The 22,785-nt window shown below is 51.3% G+C and overlaps 7 protein-coding genes across 7 annotated transcripts; 2 read left to right on the top strand and 5 right to left on the bottom strand.

The window, feature by feature from the left end:
- Positions 1-3,746: 3,746 nt before the first annotated feature.
- Positions 3,747-6,357, bottom strand: BO83DRAFT_244175 (Zn(II)2Cys6 transcription factor). The gene is made up of 4 exons (XM_025526990.1): positions 5,196-6,357; positions 5,007-5,141; positions 4,858-4,948; positions 3,747-4,787 (listed from the first exon to the last, which is right to left on the bottom strand). Exons 1-4 carry the CDS (start codon positions 6,214-6,216, stop codon positions 3,851-3,853), a joined length of 2,184 nt encoding a protein of 727 aa, XP_025389139.1. The 5' UTR covers positions 6,217-6,357; the 3' UTR covers positions 3,747-3,850.
- A 366-nt stretch (positions 6,358-6,723) lies between these two features.
- On the top strand, positions 6,724-7,813 carry BO83DRAFT_377449 (uncharacterized protein). The gene has a single exon (XM_025530997.1). It carries the CDS (start codon positions 6,930-6,932, stop codon positions 7,326-7,328), a length of 399 nt encoding a protein of 132 aa, XP_025389138.1. The 5' UTR covers positions 6,724-6,929; the 3' UTR covers positions 7,329-7,813.
- Positions 7,814-8,422: 609 nt separating this feature from the next.
- Positions 8,423-11,678, bottom strand: BO83DRAFT_377448 (N-alpha-acetyltransferase 35, NatC auxiliary subunit). Its single transcript, XM_025530996.1, has 8 exons — positions 11,482-11,678; positions 11,323-11,390; positions 11,099-11,239; positions 10,792-11,028; positions 10,273-10,731; positions 9,962-10,219; positions 9,789-9,887; positions 8,423-9,738 (listed from the first exon to the last, which is right to left on the bottom strand). Exons 1-8 carry the CDS (start codon positions 11,546-11,548, stop codon positions 8,782-8,784), a joined length of 2,286 nt encoding a protein of 761 aa, XP_025389137.1. The 5' UTR covers positions 11,549-11,678; the 3' UTR covers positions 8,423-8,781.
- A 341-nt stretch (positions 11,679-12,019) lies between these two features.
- On the bottom strand, positions 12,020-12,404 carry BO83DRAFT_425900 (ATP synthase subunit epsilon family protein; the record flags this gene model as incomplete). The annotated part of the gene is made up of 3 exons (XM_025535237.1): positions 12,020-12,097; positions 12,183-12,297; positions 12,373-12,404. 3 exons carry the CDS (start codon positions 12,402-12,404, stop codon positions 12,020-12,022), a joined length of 225 nt encoding a protein of 74 aa, XP_025389136.1.
- Positions 12,405-13,552: 1,148 nt separating this feature from the next.
- On the top strand, positions 13,553-15,858 carry hsp60 (chaperone ATPase HSP60). The gene is made up of 3 exons (XM_025530995.1): positions 13,553-13,822; positions 13,905-14,046; positions 14,115-15,858. The coding sequence occupies exons 1-3, from the start codon at positions 13,715-13,717 to the stop codon at positions 15,626-15,628; spliced, it is 1,764 nt and encodes a 587-aa protein (XP_025389135.1). The 5' UTR covers positions 13,553-13,714; the 3' UTR covers positions 15,629-15,858.
- A 348-nt stretch (positions 15,859-16,206) lies between these two features.
- BO83DRAFT_407361 (uncharacterized protein) lies at positions 16,207-20,303 on the bottom strand (the record flags this gene model as incomplete). The annotated part of the gene is made up of 10 exons (XM_025533951.1): positions 20,190-20,303; positions 19,912-20,122; positions 18,761-19,851; positions 18,477-18,701; positions 18,263-18,431; positions 17,519-18,139; positions 17,100-17,468; positions 16,908-17,035; positions 16,726-16,829; positions 16,207-16,637 (listed from the first exon to the last, which is right to left on the bottom strand). The coding sequence occupies exons 1-10, from the start codon at positions 20,246-20,248 to the stop codon at positions 16,207-16,209; spliced, it is 3,408 nt and encodes a 1,135-aa protein (XP_025389134.1). The 5' UTR covers positions 20,249-20,303.
- A 382-nt stretch (positions 20,304-20,685) lies between these two features.
- BO83DRAFT_335583 (putative mitochondrial carrier protein) lies at positions 20,686-22,726 on the bottom strand. Its single transcript, XM_025528418.1, has 2 exons — positions 22,355-22,726; positions 20,686-22,298 (listed from the first exon to the last, which is right to left on the bottom strand). The coding sequence occupies exons 1-2, from the start codon at positions 22,596-22,598 to the stop codon at positions 21,175-21,177; spliced, it is 1,368 nt and encodes a 455-aa protein (XP_025389133.1). The 5' UTR covers positions 22,599-22,726; the 3' UTR covers positions 20,686-21,174.
- Between the last annotated feature and the right edge of the window lie 59 nt (positions 22,727-22,785).

Genomic DNA, 22,785 nt, shown 5'->3' with positions numbered 1-22,785 from the left:
AACCTGCGGCCGAAAGCGCCTACCTTCATACGGAAAGACGGAAAATAATGTCTCATCGTACCCAAGGATCGCCCGAGCGGCCCTCAAATTGGCTTTCCACGGTTTCCACCAGATCGGGCCCGTCATTCCCCTTTGGAAGATAGTTCCGAGCCACGGTTCTAGCCCCTTGGCCAGAGAACGGGATCTGGTTAGATACCCTGATACAACACCCAGCCGCGATCGAACCAGCACCAGTTTGCGAGATGGAGAATAATCTCGCTCAAAGGAACCAGTTTCCGGTCGTTTCCGGGTCTTGGCCGAGGGGTATCCACTGAGGCGAGCTCGCTGGATCGGCATCTATCTAGACTGGGTTTTTCTGACGGGATGTAGATACCCTAGTGTTTGGGGCGTTTGTTAGCTTGTACTGTGCAAGATGGTCGTGCCGTGGAATGCCGATTCTAAGTAATATCTGGTTTTTAGAGGTGAAGGAGATGAAGCGAGGCTTACCAGGGTTCAAGTTGTCGGGCACTGCTGGTTTGGTTTGGATAGTGTGTGAAGTAGAGGGGTTTCGTTCCTTCTGGTTAGCGTGCAATAAGTGATCGATAGATGCAGGTAGTGTCTAGAGAATGAAGTTAAGGTCAAATGGAGGTGGACTTCGGTAGTTCATCAAACCGATGGGTGCCGCTGAGGCATTCGAGCCATTCTTGTGCACTGATTGGATGAGTGCAGCCACGTATAGGTTTCCTTTCTTGATGCTCCTATATGGCAAATCATCGACCGTAAGTGAGGCACTGCAACAACCCAGCTTGTCCAACCCAGTTGCACTCAATCTCATTCTCAGCGAATCTATCATCAAGCTGGTTCACGATCCATGATGAAACCACAAACAGGGCATAAGCTTACAACCGGGAAGTGAGATGCGGACAAGCTCAACCAGGCAGCATTGATGGAGATGCAGAGGAAGTCCAAGTCAAAAAGGAAAATCGAATCCGTGCGCCTCGTCACGAGATCCCTCGGTGTGCCTGAGGTTCCATCCAACTCGGATGACAGGAAGAAACATTGAACTTGATCTCGTACTTTACGTTCCTCTACACTCTCGATCTCCATTACTACGAATCCTCTACTGCTTAGTTCTTCCATCACACCCGCACAGAAGAATGCACAGGCACAGGTTAACTACGTACTGCATATCCTCGACCAGACAAGTCCGGCCCCAGTCCCACCATCCTACATCCTGCCATCATGCCCGCGAACAGTATCACTGCGATAAGGGTTCTAAGAAAATGTCTGCCTTGACAGGATGAGGCCTTTTCCGCACGCCCGGAGCCCTTGGCGCATACGTCACAACTATTATCCAGTTGAACCCAGGGTTCAACTTTTTACCGTATATCCGACGGTTGAGAGATGATAGACAGGGGGGATAAGGGCATGAGGATACAAGGACAGACCAATTGCGCATCACGTCCTTACCCCGAAGGGTATATCCGTGGAGGGACCCTAGCCAAAGCCACGTGCTAGGTTGAACTAGAACAACCGTTTCGGCCGGATCCTTCAGAGGATAAGGGATCATACGGTATACCTGTCCAGGGTCGAACATATCCAGTTACTGTGTTTCCTTGACTATTACTGCGCCCGACCCCACGCCAGCCAACCAGCCAGCCAGCCAGCCAGGTCCTGGCTACAACCGCAGCGCGCACATTACACCACTCAGGATTCAGGAGGTTTAGGATGGCCGTTACCATTCTGCTAGCCGTGCACTGTCTTCCCTAAACGTCCGAGCCGACAAGACATGGCTGTATCCGCTCTGGATTCGAATCCCTGTCCTAGATTGTATGATCACTCGCGTGTATGTCACTTGAGCTGGCTAGCTGGTGGTAGTGGACTGACGCGACACCCCTCCCTCCCTCCCTCCCTCCCCTCCCTCAGTGCAACGAGACTGCCGGGAGTACGTAGTATAGAAGAAGGGTACAACGTACACCGGGAGAAGGGATAGGATAGGACAAAAGAACAAACGCCCGCCGACACAACCAAACCAAACCAAGGCAGGGAAGAGCGAACTAGAGCACCAGCATCCAGCATCCACTGACGATCTTCATTCCAAATATGATATAGTCTTTCATGCGTGCGCCCTAGTGTGTCACGGTACGTGCATCAATAGAATGCAAGGCAGAGAAAGAGAGCACAGCAACCACTGGTATCCGACAATCGGGGTAGTATCTAGTCCGCGGAAGTGTTTTTGCTGTGAGAAAGAAGAGAGAAGAGACGACGAGTCAGGGTTGCAAGGCCTGGAACAGAAACAGAAACCGAAATAGAAGTTCCAAGTTCGCCCTTGTTTCGGCCCCGAGACAAGAAAAGGAAGAAGTGTGGTTCGACCGGACCAAGGAATTAATCAATCAGTCAATCGATCCTAAACTAGGCTCAACGGTTGACCCCGCAGCCTTGTCACGAGCGATATAGTAGTACGTACCTAAGTAGTAGGTTAGTTTAGTGATATAGTACTCGTCAGTCGTGACACATAACTTTGGTGTGCGCGGACTGGATAATACTAGTACTTTGTAGTAATAGTAGTGGTAGTAGTGAATCCGCCACCGTCCCTCTTTTTTTGTTTATTTTCTTTGCTGCTGCCCCCCCCCCCCCTTTTTTCTTCCTGATTTCGGACTTTCCGGGTCTCGCCGTTCGGCTCATGGATCGGTGCTATCCGGCCGAACAACAGGGCCAACCTTCACTTGAAACGAGAGGTGTGGATTCCATCGCAAAGAAAACAGACAAGACAGCCTGGCTTTTGGTTCGAAGCCTCATTCATCCTCCCTAATATTTTTTGGGTGTCCCATTTTGTTCACTTTTTCTTCTTTATTTCTCTCTTTTACTCACCCACATTCTCATCGCCTTTACACTCATACCTCATGAGTTGGTCGATGAGGCTTTTAAACCGTGCCTTGGCGCTCACTCACTAGACGGGGCCCCCCAACGTGCAAAAGGAAATAACCGCGAAGCTACTCCCACTTGTTTCGGCGCCCGACAAGAAGAGGGACGAAACACCAGGAAGGAAAGACGATCACGAGCAATGTGGTTCCTGAAGGGGAGAGACTTGGGGAGGGAATTCGAAAACGACAAGATCTTCTAATCAAACTTTTAAAAGGATATTATTATTACAGGAATTCGGAACCGAACTGGAAATCGTCTTCGAACCCAAACCGACGAACTGCCAATTCCGGGAGGAATGTTCGGGCGATCGTTTTCTTCGGCCGAAGCGGTCATTCTTCGGCCGGGCAAGGAAGCTGCCTGATCCGCGAGTCAAGCTCGTCGTCAAACTCAAAGACGCAGCAGCAGCAGCCCATCTTCATCGCCATCCAACCTCCGCCGCGAAGGGGGGAAGGCTGCTTCTCACGCCCCGGTCCGCCCATCTCTCCGCTACAAATACCCGCCCGCTGCCTGGCCTCGTCTCGCCCTGTCCTCAGTAAAACCCCCCTCACTACTCCCCGGGAGTTGAACGAACCAACCCCCCACTTTCCTTCTTGCTATGTCTGAAGAATTCTGCATCCTGCTCGATTCTTTCACCCCCCTCACACCGCTAGTTATCAGGGGGGGAGGGGGAAGCTTGTCGACGCTGGCTATAGGGCCATCAAGGCTCGCCCAAGGGGCACACTGTAATATATGCGGCATGACTGACACGGTTGTTCAGCGGAGGAGTCTGCTGGTACGACTTCTCTCAGCCGTCTCACTGGTGTAGGTGTACTCTCTACGGGGCGCTTCATACACCCAACAGCGGGTGAGAGGGACCGGGTGGGTGAGCCCGTGCGCCCGCGTCCGTTGGGGCCGTCGCACAAATTCACTAACTATCATGTGTTTGGATGACTGCCCGGTTGATGGGTCAAGCATTTCCCGAACTCATGCTGGGAAATAGCATTACATCCGAAACCTGGTTAAGAATGTTGTCAATATGCCCATCTGGAGAAACGCTCTGGCCAGAGGAGTACGCTGGTACCCCCGATCCCAGAGTGGAGGATGGCGATGCGAACGAGGTGGCAGGGGAAGTGTTCTGCAGGCTAGGTACCACTTTCGGCACCACCCGGTGGCGCGTTTTGCGCGCACGGAAGGCGGCACTGACCTCCCGAAGAGCGTGAAGGGAAGATGCAAGGTGCTTGGCAGTGTCCGTCTTGCTGTTGTGGTCGCTGCTCTTATCGTCATGGACATGGTCCGACAACGCCGCTTCCAGTTTCTCGATCAAGTCCCACGTCTGCGGATGCAACTTATCGTTGTTATTCGCTACCAAAAGAAATGCTGACGCAATGGTTCGTTGCAGGCTAATCCAGGTTCGCGAGGCATGGGAATTGATGGAATGCAGCTCAATGAATGCCTCGATCGTGTTTCTCAAGTTCGTCAAGCAATCCTCCCGAACAATTTCGCGCCGCTGTTCATCCATCGGAGTTTCCGGATCCAACGAAACTCGGCACATGAGAGATATGAAATACGAGGAATGGAGTCGCAGTTCGGTCCGTTCGATATGCTCCCCGAGCGTCGCACAGCGTTCGCGAGATTTCAAATGCGGTGCGGCCTCGGCAATGATTCGTTCAATGCGCTGCTTATACTCCCGGATTTCGTGGTACCGCAGGTGGGAATGGTGGGTGAACATCAGCCCTCGCAGCATGTCGAGGACAACCTGAATCAGGCGGCAAAGCGTTTCGAAATACCCTCGGTGACCGGGCATCGATTTCGGATCGTACGGGATCTCCGGCTGGTTGATCATGGTGATGGATGGTCGGTCATACGCCAAGGAAAAATGACTGTTCTGAAAAGCCATCGCCCACCTGATTGCGTTGCGCATTAGCATCGGAGAACTTTCCAGTCACTCTCATGATTGTCGATGGTTTCCCTTACCATACTCTTCTCCGCGCTGCCTGCGTGGCTCGCGAAAAACCCGAGGTCTCGACATGGAGGCCCAGCACCATACACATTCGCTCCGTCATTCCTTTCCGTCGAGTACATTAGCTTCAAGCTGCTGCCTCGGGTGCGTGAATGTTACTCACCCAGCAACGTGTAAGATGCGCCTGCGTTCATGTTATACGACAAGACACTGCCAATGATCAAAAGGATCTGGATCACCTCCAGGGATGGCTGAGACACATAGTTCAACATGCGCAGGCAATGGTAAGAACAAGACACTAGGGCGGGTAAGTATGAAATGATTAGAAGCTAGTGTGGAAGTGTCGACCAACCGTATACCCACGAGGTCAACTCGCGTTCTTTCCCAGGCAGATCAGATAGTTGAGAGCCAGACGCTAAAACAGCAAATAGAAGGCTAAGAAAAGAGACACTCATGCCAAACGGCTTCACTAGGCCATTAGCATCCGGACTATATACGCCACCCGCGGCCTGTCGGCCCTGCAACAGCTTGTTCATGTCCGCCTCAAACTTGACGAGATCGGGCAGCACGGGATACAGCACCGCACCAATATTCCGATAGAAGGCTAGAAATTTTCGGCATTGCTCATCGTCGGGCAGCACACTGCACACGCCAGAGATATTGAACGTATACGGATCGGACGACCAAAGGTCCACGAAGGGATAGGCGGCCGACTCGTTCCCCATCGCCAGCTCGGTAAGAAGGTCATCTTTGGGTAGCGCCTGCGCCGTGTCCTCGGAAACCTTCGATTTGTCTAGAATGTCCACCAGAGCAGACCTCGATCCGATGTGGACTGAGTTTGTTCTCAGCGTAGTTGATCCATAGATGCCCTCGGAGGCAGGCGAGTCGTCTTCCTCCTCCTGCTCCTGCGACGGTTCCGATCGGGAGTGGGCGACTTTCCGCGCGCCGTGCGCCTGAAACAAAGAGCCCAAACTGGTCAGGATCTGTTCCATTGTCTGCATCTTGGAGTTGATCTCGTCCCATTCCTCTTGCGACAGCGTTACCATCTCTGATAGACCATCCTGGTTGGCAGAGCTGGCTGATTCGGGATCGGCACCGTAGGGACCATCGCGATGGGCGGCAGGCTGATAAGCCGCGGAAGGCATGTACTGAGGCGTATTGGTGGCGGGGGTCGTAGCGGACGAGGCATACTGGTCGGGAATGAAGGAGGCCGGTCTGGGAGCGGTGGGTGGAGGACGACCGTAGGAGCAGGTGAAGTTGCGCTTGACGCAGTTACCGCATGGAACATTGCGATCGCAGCGGACCTTGCTGGCACGGCAGGGTAGACAAGTTTTACACTCGCGCGGCCGGCGACGGATAGGATAGGTAGGCATTGCTTGCGGTAGGATTTGCAGACGTTTGCTTGGTCCCCGCTATTTGGGAGGGGAATCTCGGGGATTGATGTGCGTGACGGAAGGGAAGGGATAGACAAAACGTCTGTCTGTGCAACCAGACGATCATACACGCGCGCTTAATTTCCGAAACGGGGCTCTAATCGTAGTGCAAACGTGAGTAAAGATGTGAGACATTGGGCGAAAGTGTTTGAAAACAAAAAAACGAGCAAAAAAATGTATACGACACGTGCAAATTGGAGAGCAAGAGAGAGAGAAAGAGAGAGAGGGAGCGAAAGAGCTGCGAGCGAATGAGGAATCGAGTTAGACGGGCCGAGACGTCAGCAACTCTCAGCGCGACGGAGATAGGCGCATTAGGACTGGGCAGAGGAGCAGGACACGCAAATTTCATCGATGGGCTGCCGAGGAGGGCGAAACAGTGGAAAGCCAGACGGAGGAAGAGGCAGAAGGAGGGGGGGAGAGAAGAGACAAGACACTCACCGATCAATGGGTCCGACCCCGGCTGCTGCTGCTCGTAGGATTTTGAATCACCATGATAATAAGCAGATGTCTTCGAGCAGAAATAATAGTAGGTTTGGATTTAGGCAAGTGAAGCCCTGAGAAAGTATGATGAGGAGTGACAGTTGTGGAAGTAAAGATAGTAACAAAAAGATGGGGACAAGATGGTCGAGGTTAGATAGACGATCCTCCGATCAATGCATAAGCCGATCTTTTCCTGGGGAGCAGCAGCAGCGACAGCAAGCAAGCTTTGGGGTGATGAACTAACTGGCTTTTGGAGGGGATCCGATCCGGCTCTTCTCTCTCTCAGCTCTTTCCTTTCCCTCCGTCTGTCTCCTTCTCTCTTCCTCTCGGGTGTCTCTCTGACTCGACCGGTTAGTCAGGCAGACATCGGCAAGAGAGTGAAAAGCAGAAAATGGCATAACCGACCAACTAACTCAAACCCAAACCCCAAAGGCCCGCTGAGGAATTCCGTGCCGTGGAATTGGAACCTTCCGAGATGGCGTGTTGTCTCATTCTCTTCTCTTCTCCTTCTTCCCCCTCCATCCGGTTCTCAACAAAGTTCCAATCGGGAACTGGAGAGAGTCGTGCAATGAAGAAAAATCTATAAATTGTCGGTAGTAATAGTAGTAGATCTTATCATGCCTTTCCCCTCAATTGTTGAGTTCCCGATCGTTAGTCTTTTTGGCAGCTTCCCTTCAATCCTTCCTTCCTTCCTTCCTTCCTTCCCTTTGTTCTTTTCAATGTGTCTGTCTGTTGTTCCGCATGGACCAAGCCAACCGTGAATCATTCCCGCTCGGCAATTTCCCACCCAATGATTAATCGCCCATTGGTGTTCATCTGATGTTCCCTCATCGTTCGTTCTTCTCATCCTGGCGCTGCCCTTCCTTCCCGGCTGTGTCCACACCATTCCATTCCATCCATCCACAGTCTCGGGTCCGGTGAGGTCATCGACGCAACTCCCTGGTTTAGTTAACTGAGTTCGTCAACGCAACTCTGTCTATCCCCACTTGTTAGTCTAGTTCAGGACATTAGTGTAGTTAGTGCAATGTAGTCACTTCAGGTTTAGTAAATTTAATTGTTTCCCACCTCATTTTCACCCCGGTATCGTAGTGAGCGAGCTATGAGCTAGCAACCCAAGCAATCACTGCATAATGCATAATCAACGTGCAGTTCGGTTAATGATTCGATATTGTTCCCCATCTTGATCAATGAAGGTCGGAAGATGGAATGATGATGGATGTCAAGTCCGGGATAGAGAGGCTGATGGATGCTGTAGTAGTGAGAGATGGATAGCGAGAGCTGAGAGGTAGTAAAGGCGAAGCAGTTTGACAGGTCGGGGTCAGCTGACTGGGTAAGTAAGTAAGGTAAGTGTATGAAAGAAAGAAAGGAAGGAAGGAAGGAAGGAATTGAGGGATGGGTATGGGCTGATCTGCTTTGTACATTACATCCTTCTTACTGCTTCTCTCCCACCGAGGCGAGCTGGTAGATAGTGGTACGACTACTACAGTAACGTTTGGATCGCTCCTTCCTTAACTGATGAGGCTAAGTGGTCTAATTACGTGTCAATCGAAAGGTGATATCGATCTGCTTGATTGATGTTATTGGCGTGTTTCCTTTACTCTTATTGTCTCTGCAGGTCGGGTTAACCAGGTAAGAGATCGAAAACCATCATCAATGTGATCGGTATGTTTGGTGTATCTTATAGTATACATGACTTCATGATGCATCGGGCATGTCTCCACACCAGCTGCCTAGGGCTTCACTAAGTAATTTAGATAACATTTGGGGACGGTCGGCTCTTGTGCACAGCTTCAGAGGTGCCAATCAGCGTTGTCGTTCCCGCCACAGGATGTGCCTACTACTCCGCGCCGGTCGTCTTCGCTTCCAGCCGAAGGTGGGAAGGACGCACACAGCCCCTGGGGGACCGCCGTCGCGTGGTCTAATCCCCGTCAAGATCGCGGCGGGAAGGGCAACAAGGGTCTGTTTTACTTGTCACGACTCGCGCCCGCCTGGCAAGTACCGGTCGCCGTAGAGAGAGGACGCCCTTCACGTCTTCTTAGAGGTTGCTACTGTCCCTTGGGAGATCTGCGGCACTATCCACCAATCATGCCAACGGGCCTTACTCCCAACCTCTGGAATGGTCACCTGGAGGTTTACCGATGGGCGGTTGGCCGCTTCATCAGATGGTTCCTTTGGCGTGCGCTTCTCCAATGCTTCCTTGACTGTTCCGATTGCAATACTGGCACCGATGCAGGCGCGCTTCGTGTCTTTGATGTCGCGCTTCCAGTCTTCTTCAATGGCTGGTGCGGGGCTCTCCTCGCCATCGGAATCGCGGATAAAAGCCCCGTTCGCTAGCGTGGCTTCCCACGCTTTCCGGGCTTCCGAGATCGCCTTAGTGGCACGCTCCAGCACGATCTCGTCACTGTCCCCTTCGAGCACCGCTTCCCGGCGGTACTCATCGTAGGGGACCAATTCCGGCAAGGTGATTGAAAGGAAGGGTTTCATGCGGAGTTCGTAGCGCAACCGGTCGCTGGAGTACGCTTGGGGTGAAGAGGCTGTTGGCAGGACACGATGGCGAGCAAGGAGCACGTACAGGGCGTGCAGGGAAATCGCAAATGCGTCAATCGCAACGATGTGCGTCGTGAGCCGTTCGAGCAGTTTGAGGGACTTCTGGAGGGCAGCATGGCGTTCAAGAGCATCGCGCTTCTTGGCGGCCACATCGGGAAGGTTTCGTTTGGCCGTGGCGACAGTGAACGTGCGGATACGATCGATATGGCCTAGGTGGGTAGAACAAATGTGGGACAGGTACCAGTACATCCCCGGTAGTTCTTCCGGTGCGTAGATAGAAAGCTCGAACCCGAGCTGAAGAATGAGACGGAATTGAACCAGTTTCTGATGGTAGGCCCAGCTACTAAGAGGGTATGAGTACGTTGCGTCGCCATTAGCGAGCATCAGCGGGGGTTCTTCGCTGAGGGTACGGAGTTGCTCATCCAGATCTTCCGCCTACAGAGGATTAGCCCTACCCATGCTGACTGGAATGTCGGGAGACTTACCTCCATTTGCAAGTTATCCCAGTCGACAATGGTATGGCAAACAGTACGGCGGATGCGGCAGCGATTCAGGCAGGAACTACGGAACGTGTCCACAAAGGGCTGCAAGGAGTATTAGTCGGGTCAAGCCTGGGATAGAAACCTATACACGGGAAGAGAGAATGGGAGGTGCCTACCTGGGAGAAGCGCTGCACGAATGCGTCCATTTGCTTGGCAATCTGGAAGCGGGGGTCTGAAGGCACCTCAATATCGTCCATGTTGGCTTGCAGAAGTATACTAGACGGTAGTACAAGCTCCGCGAGCTCATCGTACAGGAACTGTTTAACCGGGACGGCTCCCAGTATTGTCATGTTGTTTACGATCATTGACTGAACCAGCGATCGGATATATACTGATGGCTGAGGCTTCCGTGACAGCAAAGTCCAGACAGTTACCTGCGTTCATTAATAAGACACTGCTGCAGCGACAAAGCTGTGTGGCCACCCACCTTGAAATTGTAAGGACCGCGGTAACCGATGACTTCTTGGAGATCAATTGCGTCTTGACATAGTCGCCTCAGATGCGCCAGCGCATCGTCGAAATTGATATTCACCATCGGTCGTGGCGGCACAGTGCTGGCCAGTTTTCTTTGGATCTTCCAACTGAACGAATCAGGCACTTGCGCTCCAAGAGTCGTCGATTTGGCCATATCATCCAATTGAGGCAGACAAGCCAAAAACGGCTCCTTTGACCTCGTCTCAGTCACTTCGATATCTTGTTCCATGCCCTTCAGAAAGTCACGTCGGAAGAGCAGTCTGGTTTTTATGCCCTGCAGCACTTTCTCATCCAACCTGTCCTTCTGTTCGTCAACCCAATAGATCGCTTGATGAAGGAGGTCGTAGAATGGTTCCGGTTCGAATTGCGACAGCAGACTGCGATTGTAGAGCTGGGTGACAAAGTCCTCTTCCTGTGATGAAGGATTGTTGTTAGCTGCGGAGCCAAGAGAATGTAGTAAGCCGAAACCAACCTCGAAATAGTATTCAGTGGCTACTCGTGCATGAACAAAGTCGCAGCATTTGAGGAGCGCTAGACAATAAGCACGCAGTACCAGATGCACGATCGGGGCTTCCTTGTCATTACTCGCGGCACGTCCGCGACAGAAGGTGGCTTCATCGAGCGACTTTGGGACAGGCCATAAGAGCTTATCAAGGTAAAGGGATGTGAAGAGGGTTTGGGAAAGAGGGTGGCCCATATGCCATGCCATCTATCGCAACAGACCAGTTAGCATGGTCGGATGCAGCGTCAAAAATTCGAGTGCGAGTACCTCAACATACCTCATGACACAGCAATCCGTCCATAATACCTAGAACCTCCTCCGGACTAAGCTCCCGCGTCACATCGTAATCGTCATCCAAAGCCTGCGCATGGTTTTCGCCGGGGCCTAGGTATCCACTATCCATCTTGGAGTCCATAATCTATTACAAATGGGAGAATATCAGCTTCTGGTTTGATGTAATCGGCCGGACGTCTGTCAAAAGTATATTGAGTCGCAACCGACCTCCAGCGCCCCAACTGCTTCGAAAAGCGTGAAGTAATCATCTTTGACGAGCTGGCCAGTTTTCAGCTCTGAGGTAAAGGTAGAAAAGTAGTCAGTGGGCAATTCACTTTATACGGTGGATTAACTAAAGGGCGGGCTTTAGAGAGGAAGTGGGCTCACTTGAGGCAGCGGATGTAAATTCATCGGTGATGTCGCGCGGGACTACCAACTGCGTGACAACCCGCATTGTCGAAACAGAGAATGAGTCGTTAGGCAGCATGTGAAACCACGATCATTTGCAGCCAGCTGCCAGATTGTCTGGGTCGTCTAAAAAGAAGGGTTGTTCCAAAGGGGAAGGGGAATGAGAGTTGGAGCAGACCGAGAGCGGGCGAGGGGAGGGCGGGGAGTCGGGCGGACAGGGCAAAACTTGCGGGAACACAAGCCGCACGCGCTCAAGCAGAGCCCGTCGAGTTCAGTTCAGGAACCCATGCTCTCGCAGGCACAAAAACTACATTGTGGTTAAGCGGGCCCTGCTAGCCAGCTAGAGAAGAACGACAGGAAGAAATAGTTCTTTTCTATTCAGACCTGATCAAAGGGGCCAATATGCTACAGAGATCTATTCCATTCCTGCCCATGGCTTTCCACCCGAGACCTCAACATCCTTCATCCAGAATACACATCTTCCGGGCTTCTTTCACACACTTTCGGAACGGGGTATTTATTTCGACTCGGCCTGAGCAGCAAGAGCCTCGTCGTTGGCCTTGGCGAGGGACTTGACTTCACCCTGCTTGCCGTTCTATATCCGGAAACCAATAGTCAGTCAAAACCGTCCTCATTCCATTGAGTTTGGCGAAGGGTATGTCAGGCGTGCATATACGAACCTCCCACTTGGCGAAACGCAAGTCCATGTTTCCGCGGCGCTCAGCAGCAGCACGGGGACCGTCCTTGAGAGACCTGCGGACCGCGCGAGCGGCAACGGTCAAGTAGCGGTTGTAGCTGTAAAAGTCAACCAAGACGTCAGTCGGAAGGTCTGAAGCAGACAAGACAATTCAGAGCGAGAGGATAACATACGTGATACCAGCAGCTTTCCAAGCGAATGCCATTTTGACGGTGAGGGATAGATGAGGGGATTCTGTTCAGGAGAAGGAACACTTGCTTTGGGATGCTTTGCAGACGGTCGAGTTTCGGAGGTTCGGGAAGGTCGGGTCATGTGATACACGTGACTGACACGCCTCAACCGGATGTACTTCCCCATATTTATCTTTAGATCTTATAGTATTTTAAGTGTTTCATCCAGCAAGATCGATTCGTTGCAATAGAGCAGGCACTACTAATTTTCTGTGACTTTTGGAAGACTCAGTTTAATTTCATGTGTCTCCATGGAATAAAGAATCTCCAGCACCCAACATGAATATCTGGATGTATATATTATTCTACGAATATAGATTGAAAGGAGCAATCAGTTACTTCTAAGCCACTAGAGTATTAGGGCTGGCGATGTATGGTAGCACCTGATAACCTTTTGATGTAGTAGAAGCGCCAATGCAGCTTATTAGATAGTAGTACAAATACTGCAGATCATCACTTATAATCCTCCAACATGACCTCTGTAGCTACTATCTTGTCATTAGGACCATACAGGGGGCCGAGGAGATTTCTAGAGGATAGCAAAAATATGGTTAATAGTTTATATTAAGGTTATCTACAGTGGTAAATAGTTGCTAATAGTCATCATATGTAGGTATTCAACTGCCATAAGTAAGTACGCTGGTTTCTAGCTTTCACAAGTTATGAACTCTTCTGTAAGTATACCCTATCAGTTTCTTTTGACCACCACCACTCCTAGAGAAACTTGAAGTAAAGTAGTAGGTGGGAGAGTCGGTGAGAGGACCAACGGACTATAATTTAACAGCACTACTCTCAAAAAGACGGTAGTCTCCCTCCGCCAGAATATATTCTGACCATCCTCATAATTTTGGTGGTAGTCAGTATAAATTAGAACCTAGGCTTAATATTATAAGCTCTTCAAATCAGTCACTAGGGACTTTCTATATTACATATAGTATAACTTTATTTTTATAAAATATCAAAGAAGCCTTTACATCCGGCAACGGGTTACCTCTTCCGACGACCCGAGGCGATTCCCTCGGATAGCCGGGCCCCACGTGACCTTCTAGGAGCTTCTGCCGCCAAGACAATCCGGGGATCGAGAATCGCCTGGAAAATTTTCGAGACTTTGGCTTCATCTCCATCCCCATCTCCATCTCTTCCTCCATCCATTCTTCTTCTCCTTCTTCTCCCTTGACACCCGTTCTTGCTCTGGGAGTTCTGGTCGGGTTACCCTCGATCTAATTGTATTCTAATATCCTCTTCTACCTTGTTTCTGTCTTGTTTTTCATAACATCCCTTCAAGATGCAACGCGCTCTCTCTTCCAGGACCTCCGTCCTGTCCGCCGCTGCCAAGCGTGCTTCTTTCCAGAGATCCCCCGTCAGCTTGCAGCAGCAGCGTTTTGCTCACAAGGTATGTCTCTTAGCTTGGAATTAAGCTGCTCTTGCTGGAGCTTTCGACAGCCACGTTTGGAAGCTTGCTCACACCTTTCTAGGAGCTCAAGTTCGGCGTTGAGGCTCGTGCCCAGCTCCTCAAGGGTGTCGACACTCTTGCTAAGGCTGTCACCTCTACTCTTGGTCCCAAGGGTCGCAATGTCCTGATCGAGTCCCCCTACGGTTCCCCCAAGATCACCAAGGGTACGTCCTCCCTACAATCATATTAATAATACGGAGCTTTGCGGATCGATCCGTACTGACTGTAACAGACGGTGTTAGCGTTGCCAAGGCCATTCAGCTCCAGGACAAGTTCGAGAACCTCGGTGCTCGTCTTCTCCAGGATGTCGCTTCCAAGACCAACGAAATTGCTGGTGACGGTACCACCACTGCCACCGTCCTTGCCCGTGCCATCTTCTCCGAGACCGTGAAGAACGTTGCCGCTGGCTGCAACCCCATGGACCTCCGTCGTGGTATCCAGGCCGCCGTTGACGCTGTTGTCGACTACCTCCAGCAGAACAAGCGTGACATCACCACTGGTGAGGAGATCGCTCAGGTCGCTACCATCTCCGCCAACGGTGACACCCACGTTGGTAAGCTCATCTCCACCGCCATGGAGAGAGTTGGCAAGGAGGGTGTTATCACCGTTAAGGAGGGTAAGACCCTCGAGGATGAGCTCGAGGTTACCGAGGGTATGCGTTTCGACCGTGGATACACCTCCCCCTACTTCATCACCGACGCCAAGTCCCAGAAGGTCGAATTCGAGAAGCCCTTGATCCTGCTCTCTGAGAAGAAGATCTCCGCCGTCCAGGACATCATCCCTGCCCTTGAGGCCTCCACCACCCTCCGCCGTCCTCTCGTCATCATTGCTGAGGACATTGAGGGTGAGGCTCTCGCCGTCTGCATCCTGAACAAGCTCCGTGGCCAGCTCCAGGTTGCCGCTGTCAAGGCCCCTGGCTTCGGTGACAACCGCAAGAGCATCCTTGGTGATCTTGCCGTTCTCACCAACGGTACCGTCTTCAGCGACGAGCTTGACATCAAGCTCGAGAAGCTGACCCCCGACATGCTCGGTTCCACCGGTGCCATCACCATCACCAAGGAGGACACCATCATCCTCAACGGTGAGGGCAGCAAGGACAGCATCTCTCAGCGCTGCGAGCAGATCCGTGGTGTCATGGCTGACCCCACCACCTCCGAGTACGAGAAGGAGAAGCTCCAGGAGCGTCTCGCTAAGCTCTCTGGCGGTGTCGCCGTCATCAAGGTCGGTGGTGCCTCCGAAGTTGAGGTCGGTGAGAAGAAGGACCGTGTTGTCGACGCTCTCAACGCCACTCGCGCTGCTGTTGAGGAGGGTATCCTCCCCGGTGGTGGTACTGCCCTCCTGAAGGCCTCCGCCAACGGTCTTGCCAACGTCCAGACCGCCAACTTCGACCAGCAGCTCGGTGTCAGCATCATCAAGAGCGCCATCACCCGCCCCGCCCGTACCATTGTCGAGAACGCTGGTCTCGAGGGCAGCGTCATTGTTGGCAAGCTCACCGATGACTTCGCCAAGGACTTCAACCGTGGTTTCGACAGCTCCAAGGGCGAGTACGTCGACATGATCTCCAGCGGTATCGTCGACCCCCTCAAGGTTGTCCGCACCTCCCTGGTTGACGCCAGCGGTGTTGCCTCCCTCCTCGGTACCACCGAGGTCGCCATCGTTGATGCCCCTGAAGAGAAGGGCCCTGCTCCTGCCGGTGGCATGGGTGGCATGGGTGGTATGGGCGGCATGGGCGGTGGCATGTTCTAAGCTAGCCCCCGTTCTCGTGTAGCCTTACCCGTTCCTTGTTTCTAAAGAGGTTTCCCTTCCAGCGTGTTGTTGCATAGTACGGGCATTGTCCTGATATGTTTTTTTTTTCTTGTTCTTGGTTTTTGACTATCTCCTTTGTCTCTAATGTGTTATACGTCTTTGGTCACCTAACCACATCCTCTTTTACCCGACTTATCCTACTTTCACCTCTTATATCCTCTCCTCCCTTATCATCTCCACTCCGTTATATTGGGCACAAAAAGTCTCAGGGAGTCCTGTGTATCATACCATGTACTTTATGTGCTCCACGGCTGTTCACTCTGCCGTGGTGTTTAGCAAATTCATTTATTAATTGTTCATGAGCATTCTACCTTCGTAGTGTGGTGGTAAACATGTTACTGCCAATCGAGCATCAAAGGAAATACTGTAACATCAATAAAATGATCCGACCTAGATCAAGTTACTACTACTGACCAACATCGTAAACAATATATATTCCCATCTATATGAAAACAACTTAACTACCAATTCCCAAAAAACCCACCCCTCTATCATCTCAAGTAACAACCATTTATTCATCAATCCCCCCACCTCCTCCCCTTCTCCGCATACGGATCCATCCTCTCCCTCTCCACCTCCCCATCCACCAATCCCATACGCCCCACACCACCACCAGCACCACCACCACCCATCATCTTATCCTCATGTTCCGACCAAATATCCTCCCCAGATTGCTGTCTCTGTATCTTCCCATTGCGTCTATATTTCGCCAGTCCGCGACGATTCGTCTTCGGCCGGTTAATCTCAGATCCAGGTCCAGGTCCAGGCCTCTTCCTCTTCACCTTCCACCCCATCCTCCTCCAGCACTGGAAGAGTAATGTGACCGGCGCGAGAAGGAAATCTGCAACTATATCTATGATAAGTTTCTGTGCGCGCCATAGGGTTTCGCGTAGCCGTTCGTTGAAGGCTATTAGGAGGGCGAACATTATTATGGCGAAGGAGGCGGGGCCTGTTTGTTTTATATTTAGCGTTGGGTTGGGTTGGGTATTTGGGCGAGGGAGGTACTTGGGATGTAGGAGGGAGGGGTGGGGGTGTACCTGAGATATATAGCATCTGGCCTAGGCTTAGGTTCTCTGGTACGCCGCTCCATTCTCGGGCGTTGATGCCGAATAAGGAGGTGAAGAAGGAGAGGGGGAGGAAGCTGGTTGGTTTGTGATAACAGGGTTAGTTGTGTGGGTTTGTTGATGTATCTTGGGGGGGAGGGGGGAGGGAAACTGACATGATGGTGAATATTGTAAAGACCATGACGGACCGAGATTGGTCTTGAGTTACTTCTGCTTCCCATCGGGCGAGACGGGATTCGTCGACGCTAGCTTGTTTTTGTTTGAGATCGAGTAAGTTTTCGACCTGTTGATTTGGGGGGTGTCAGTTCTCTTGTCTTGCCTGGGAGAGAAGATTGGTGAGAACGTACTGCTTTCTGTGCCACGGATGCGTTTTCGCGCATTTCGAGGACTTGGTTCCGGTACTCTTCTAGTCGGAAGAGGGCTGATTCGATGAATGCTTGTCCGCAGCCTCTGTGTTCGAAGTACCTGGACATGGTTCTCACTGTAGTTGCTTGTTGTTCCAGGAGTTTGAGGAGGGTGCTCAGTTCATCTACGATGTCTCTCAGCTCTAATAATGTGGAGAGGTCCTCGCGGTTTCGTCTGGCTACTTTATTGTCCCTCTCGTCGCGCTCCGCGGCGGACATGGGTCTGCCTTCGGCGTTCTTGTTATAGTCGGCGGGGCGAGTGTTGAAGCCGCGGTTTCGGAAGCGTTTGAAGGATTTGGTTACGATTTCGGTCTGAAATGATTAGTATTCTAATTGGTACATTGGAGAGTTTGGGTTCTCACAAGAATGCTGATGGACTCTTCGAATATACGGAGTATTTGCAGGTCACGGTGCAATGTCCGGTCCAGAAGGACGGTGATTGCATGCAACACGATCAAGGAAGCAAGGTCGCCAGCTGTTTCGAAGCGTCTTGCGAGATCTCCGTTAAGCTCGTTGTATATGCTGCTATAGAGGTTTGACTGCTCGTAGAGTTTGCCTTCTGCCGTTATAGCCTCCTGATTGGGGAAGAAAGTGACTACTGTCTTCTCATCGACAATCCATAACCAAAGTTGATCGACCATGAGGACCTTGCCATCCATGAATGTGTTTTTGGTGTTAGTAGTATTATCTGCTTCGGCGGAAATCTTGATCTCATCATTGAGATTAACGACCTTCTTCGTCCGTTTCCAGAGCATCTGGTCATCATCTCTTGCCACGGTCGATCGTAAGTTAGGGTACCCGAATTGATCCAATGTTCGCCGGATATGAATAGGTGGCTCGCTTCCGAGATATCTCCAAATCAGCTTTGACTCCAGGCTCGCGTTGGAGATGTCATCTGGCACTGGTCTGAAGCGTCCTTGTCGCAATCTGTCTTCGACGACTTTACGCCGCTGAACGAGATTCCAGTAGGTATCCCAGTGGAGCTATACTGAATTTAGTACAGGAGATATGCATGAGATCTCAGTGGTCTGATAATACGTACATATGGTATCTAGTCAGGAGCGAAAGGTGAGCATCCTGCTTGTTCGTTAGAGTGGTAGACTTACGTATAAAGCCAATCTAGGATCTTGATGCCCATCTTCAGTATCAGGAGATGGAGGCTTGCGGTCCTTGAAGTGAATACAGTCTGGTCTTACGTAGCGAGCGTGAGGTTCAAGGTGACGGGCTCTGATGAGATTCGAATACCAGTATTCGTCATTGACGAACTCCTCCAAGCTAGATACGTCAGCAAGAGGTCTGACTTCTATGAGGGATACGTACAACTTCTGCCTATCATGGCTCCCACAAGCCTTGGCTAAGATAGCTGGTACCCATCCAGTGTGGGTATAAGGCACATGGATCCAAAAAAGTTTCTCGCTCCCTGGCTCCGGCTGGTCAAATCGTGGCATCTTCCGAGGCATCTCGGCCCTCTGCTGATCGACAGTATCTCGGAAGGGCGGTGGAATCGGTAGGAAGCTTTTATATCTAGGAGGACTAGATATTGCTCTTTGTTTGAATTTAGTTAACTGTCTAGCTTTATTGGCGGGAGTTGCATAGAGACTCACAGAATGTTTCCCACACCCGTTTCGCTTTGACTCGCATCACCTATCTCATCCTGGCTTTGTGAATCAGACCTCTTTACATCTTGACCTGATTCTGGCTGTACATCAAAGTAGTCATCAAGGATTGGCTCAGTAATATGGATCTGAGGAGATGTGTGGCCCATAAAGCTGCGACTCGCTTTTAATGGGGGCCTGTGAGGAAGAGTCTCGGGTCTGTTGGCTTCCGCTGCAGGTGTTTCTCTTGCTTGCAATATGCCATCCATTGACGCTCGAACATGAGCAGAAGTCGGTCTGCTATCAAAGCTGCTTAGAGAGGAGTCATCGTAGATGCTCGCTGGTATCCCGGCTGTCTTTTGAAGCCTGGTATTAAGGCATGAAGAGGGTCCATTCGCCAAATACTCGCGGAGAGACGCTTTGGTGGACCATAGTTTCAAAGGGGTTTCGTCGCTAATTCCACGCGCGGTGTCTTCGAAAAAGCCATTTACTTGGACCAGTACTTCCGTGTCGACGTCTAATGGGGCATCTGTCAGCTTGGATAGACGAATAGCCACGGTGACAGATTCATGTAATTCATCTATGAAACTGATTCTTGTTGTAAGCTCTTGGCCCTTGAAAGACGCAGTGCCAACGTGGTCAGTAGCTAGAGGGGTTTCTTTTTCATGTTCCAAACCAAGAATACCAGACCGAATGGACGTAATGGGAACATGCATGTCTATGGTGGTTCCAGCCTCAGAGTCGGCGATGCTTAGAGTTGAATCGACAGTCTCCAGGTAGGTCCAAAGTCTGATGTCCGCCGATATTGCCCTGAATTCGCTAGAAAGACGTAAGAGGTAGGGATGTCTTGGTTTGAAGAGCTCCCGCATGCGAGGCGGAATGCGGTGTTTGAGTCTCATCAAGTGCTGAATACTTTTGGTGAACTCCGGAGCCGACAGATAACTCGAGCCATGATGCGGAGTCGCCAGAAATGCGATGCCATAGCAACTCGACAGAATCGAACCAAGTCTGGATGTCAGTTGACTAGCTATTACAAGCGCTGCTTTGGCGACAAGTCCGCCCGTGCTGTGACAAATGAAGAAGATAGGACGCCTAAGGCTCTGCAACGCAATATCAGGACCGTGCTCTGCGTCTAGCACAAGGCTAGTGGAAGTACTCACAGTTGGACCCCTTTTCTCTAGAAGCCACTTTAACAGTCGGTGAGCCAGTAAGTCCAGATCATCTTGAGAGTCAAGATGCCCATGGTCTGCAAATAGAACGCGAGCGGTTGGGATACATCTGGCTAACTCGGTAAGAAGCCACGGCGTTTGTGAATCCTCACCGAGCCAGGTCCTCCTGGGATTTGCACCGATAGCTGGCACTGCAACAATACTATTATTTCCATCGCATCAGCTCTTCTATTACTGTCATGATGGTGGAGAGACGATCGGAGACTTACTCCACTGCCGTTTCGATGCGCGGAGGTTGTTCCCCGTTGAGCGCATTGTCGGGAGCCATTTCCACATTCGCTCCAGTGGACAGAGGAGAGTTGAGACATATTGTCTGAACGAAGTGGGGAGAATGTAAAAGTGAGCAGTGCGCTGCTTTGACTCAGAAGGAAGACGAGCCTCATCATCTGACACTCTGTTGATCCACCCCCGGGCAGGTGACTGTCTTGGAAGATCTTCTCAGCCTTACTTGGCAGACCCCTGCTAGTAGGTGAGAACACCACCGGAAATTAGCCTAGAGATAGCAAAGTAATTAGCCCCAATCAAGGAAAGACGGAAATTATCTATGATATTTGTCAGTAAGCGCAAGTCGTGCAGAAGCGCCCAGCCAACTAGTACTGACGGTACTTGTTAACCAAACCTTCCCCTGTAGGGATTAACGGAAGTTTTTTTCATGAAAGAGGTACAGCAATCGTGGAAAATGTAGACCGGACGGTCTGGTAAAATATTTATTTAAGAGGCTATATAGGATGTGATTGGAGTGAAGATTTTGGTCGCTCTGAGCAGATACAAGATATACATGGTTTGAAGGACTTTTGCGTCCAGAAAAGACAAAACCTCCCTTTTGGTCTTACACAAGACAAACATAGGAGCAAACCGCTGGAGACGAGAAGGAGATATATGCAGAGAAATAGTATAAAGGCGAGGGAGCACAACGGGAAGAAAGGGAAAGAACTGCGACGAAAGTTCTATGGAGACAATTCGGTATCATCAGACATCAACAAGAAATCAAGAGGTAGAAACGCAGTGCACGCCGAGTTTATGCGATAAGACAGAAGCAATTAATTGCGGCAACTAGTGGAGAAATGCAAGCTGCTTGAGATCAAGCGTCGGGTATTTCGGGTCTTCCAGTAATCGAGAACGCCGTATATGTCGAGCCATATCCAAAGAATGAAATATCTTTTGTGGAGGGGAGGATTGGATTAGTTTTCTGTTTCAATCATCTGCAGAGCGACTCCTCTCGTTGACGCCCCGTGCCATCTTCTTGCCGAACTCGTACGTTGAGATCATAATGGCGCAAGCTGGTGCTACCTTCAGGCAGCGTGCAACACATCCGCGGAAAAGTCCTGCCATACCTTCCTCACGGAAAATGTGTAGCAGGAACTTCGGTAGGGGGAGCTGCTCGGGATGGAGGACTCCGCCGGAAACGTTGCCCGCGGAACCGGGCACATCACTCATGTGTCGGAAAACTTGTTGGCGAGTTTTGCCCACGTCAAACGGAGTGGTGACGAATGCCGCCAAGGATCCAGAGCTAGCGCCCGCGAAGAAGCTGTCAAAGAAGGTTGGCGTATCAAGGTCGTGGAGATGGCGCTGACTGGCAGAGGACCCGTGTGGCAGACCGTGCAAGTAAGAGCTCTTGCGCGTTTCAATGAGATAGTTCTTGACCTCTTCATACCCCCACCAATAGAGGCCAGAGAAGGGCACATCGCGCCACATGGTAAGCGTCAGTCCTCTCCACAGCGAGCTGTAACCTTGCGTTTGAGCCATGTGGTAAAGACCCTCTAGGGTAGCCTTGAAATGGCCTGCCCCAGTGCCAGGCGTGGCTTGCAGACGCGTTCGGAACATCTCGATGGGACTGATAAGAGATGCTGCTGTGGTTCTGGCAACGGAGCCTGCAACGAAAGGAGCGTAGGCGTCGGGAAACCACCGCTTGATCAGGCTCCTGTCATCGGTCCGCAGCCAGTCGTATCCAGCGAAGTAAATGATGTTCCCTGGAATGCTCATCATCAAAGTAGGACTGAGTCCGCGCCAGAGGGTCAGCACACCCTCATTTCGCGCGATCTTCCGCAATCCGTCCAAGGTCGATGTGAATGTTTTGCGCTGCGTTTCTTCCACGGCGCAATCCGCGACAGTTGTAGCCCCGAGAGCCCCGGCTTCAGGTCCGAGCATACATATCTGAGTATTCTGTCCAATCCAAAAGACTTCCCGACAACAAGCTGTTACTCCAAGATTGGGGGGAGCGTTCTTGAAGGTTTGCGTTGTGTGTGAGTTGAAGGGCGATGTGTTTTTGACCAGCGACTGAGACTGTAGACGAACCCGAACGACGTCAAGAGGTGTAACTAGACAGCAGTATCAGCATCTCACGCCTCAGGAACCCAGTTGGGACCTTGCCTACCTAGAATATTCGTGAGAAAACTGCCGATGGTGGCCGAAACCATCCTTTGAGCGATCGAGACATCCTCTGTCTGCTGCATGGCGCTCTGTGCTGGAACCGAGCCTGTCCCAGATGTAGTCGCCATTGGAATAGTGTTTTTAACTGATGGCCATGACTCTGCCAGGTTGTTCGTGGGTACAGCGCCGCTCAAACCGTTGGAGCGATATCGGTCCCCGGGCGCAAGATCAGTAGTGGTAGCGGACATTCATTCAACGGCAAAGGATCGGAAGAAGAGAGAGGTGCGAATGAATTGTGGACGCGTGCCTCTGCTGCTAAATATCGCTAAGGGGATTGATGGCGTAGGGAGGGAGGGATCTTCAGCAGACGTCAGAGGGGGGCAGCAAATGCGTCAGAGAGAAAAAGAGCGATCGGGGCTCGGAAGGTTTGGCGGT

The sequence above is a fragment of the Aspergillus eucalypticola genome (assembly GCF_003184535.1).
Source record: "Aspergillus eucalypticola CBS 122712 chromosome Unknown BO83scaffold_9, whole genome shotgun sequence".
Lineage (NCBI taxonomy): Eukaryota > Fungi > Ascomycota > Eurotiomycetes > Eurotiales > Aspergillaceae > Aspergillus > Aspergillus eucalypticola.
This window is presented reverse-complemented; position numbering and strand designations above follow the sequence as displayed.

Coding starts and splice junctions, on each gene's coding strand:
- BO83DRAFT_335583 (XM_025528418.1), bottom strand. CDS start 22,598: ATGTCCGCTACCACTACTGATCTTGCGCCCGGGGACCGATATCGCTCC. Junction 22,299..22,354: donor TTTTCTCACGAATATTCTAG/GTAGGCAAGGTC, acceptor ACTGCTGTCTAG/TTACACCTCTTGACGTCGTT.
- BO83DRAFT_377449 (XM_025530997.1), top strand. CDS start 6,930: ATGCATAAGCCGATCTTTTCCTGGGGAGCAGCAGCAGCGACAGCAAGC.
- BO83DRAFT_244175 (XM_025526990.1), bottom strand. CDS start 6,216: ATGCCTACCTATCCTATCCGTCGCCGGCCGCGCGAGTGTAAAACTTGT. Junction 5,142..5,195: donor GTTGACCTCGTGGGTATACG/GTTGGTCGACAC, acceptor TACCCGCCCTAG/TGTCTTGTTCTTACCATTGC. Junction 4,788..4,857: donor GCAGCGCGGAGAAGAGTATG/GTAAGGGAAACC, acceptor CAACGCAATCAG/GTGGGCGATGGCTTTTCAGA.
- hsp60 (XM_025530995.1), top strand. CDS start 13,715: ATGCAACGCGCTCTCTCTTCCAGGACCTCCGTCCTGTCCGCCGCTGCC. Junction 13,823..13,904: donor AGCAGCGTTTTGCTCACAAG/GTATGTCTCTTA, acceptor ACACCTTTCTAG/GAGCTCAAGTTCGGCGTTGA. Junction 14,047..14,114: donor TTCCCCCAAGATCACCAAGG/GTACGTCCTCCC, acceptor TGACTGTAACAG/ACGGTGTTAGCGTTGCCAAG.
- BO83DRAFT_377448 (XM_025530996.1), bottom strand. CDS start 11,548: ATGCGGGTTGTCACGCAGTTGGTAGTCCCGCGCGACATCACCGATGAA. Junction 10,732..10,791: donor CCACTGAATACTATTTCGAG/GTTGGTTTCGGC, acceptor CCTTCATCACAG/GAAGAGGACTTTGTCACCCA. Junction 9,739..9,788: donor GGGATAACTTGCAAATGGAG/GTAAGTCTCCCG, acceptor AATCCTCTGTAG/GCGGAAGATCTGGATGAGCA.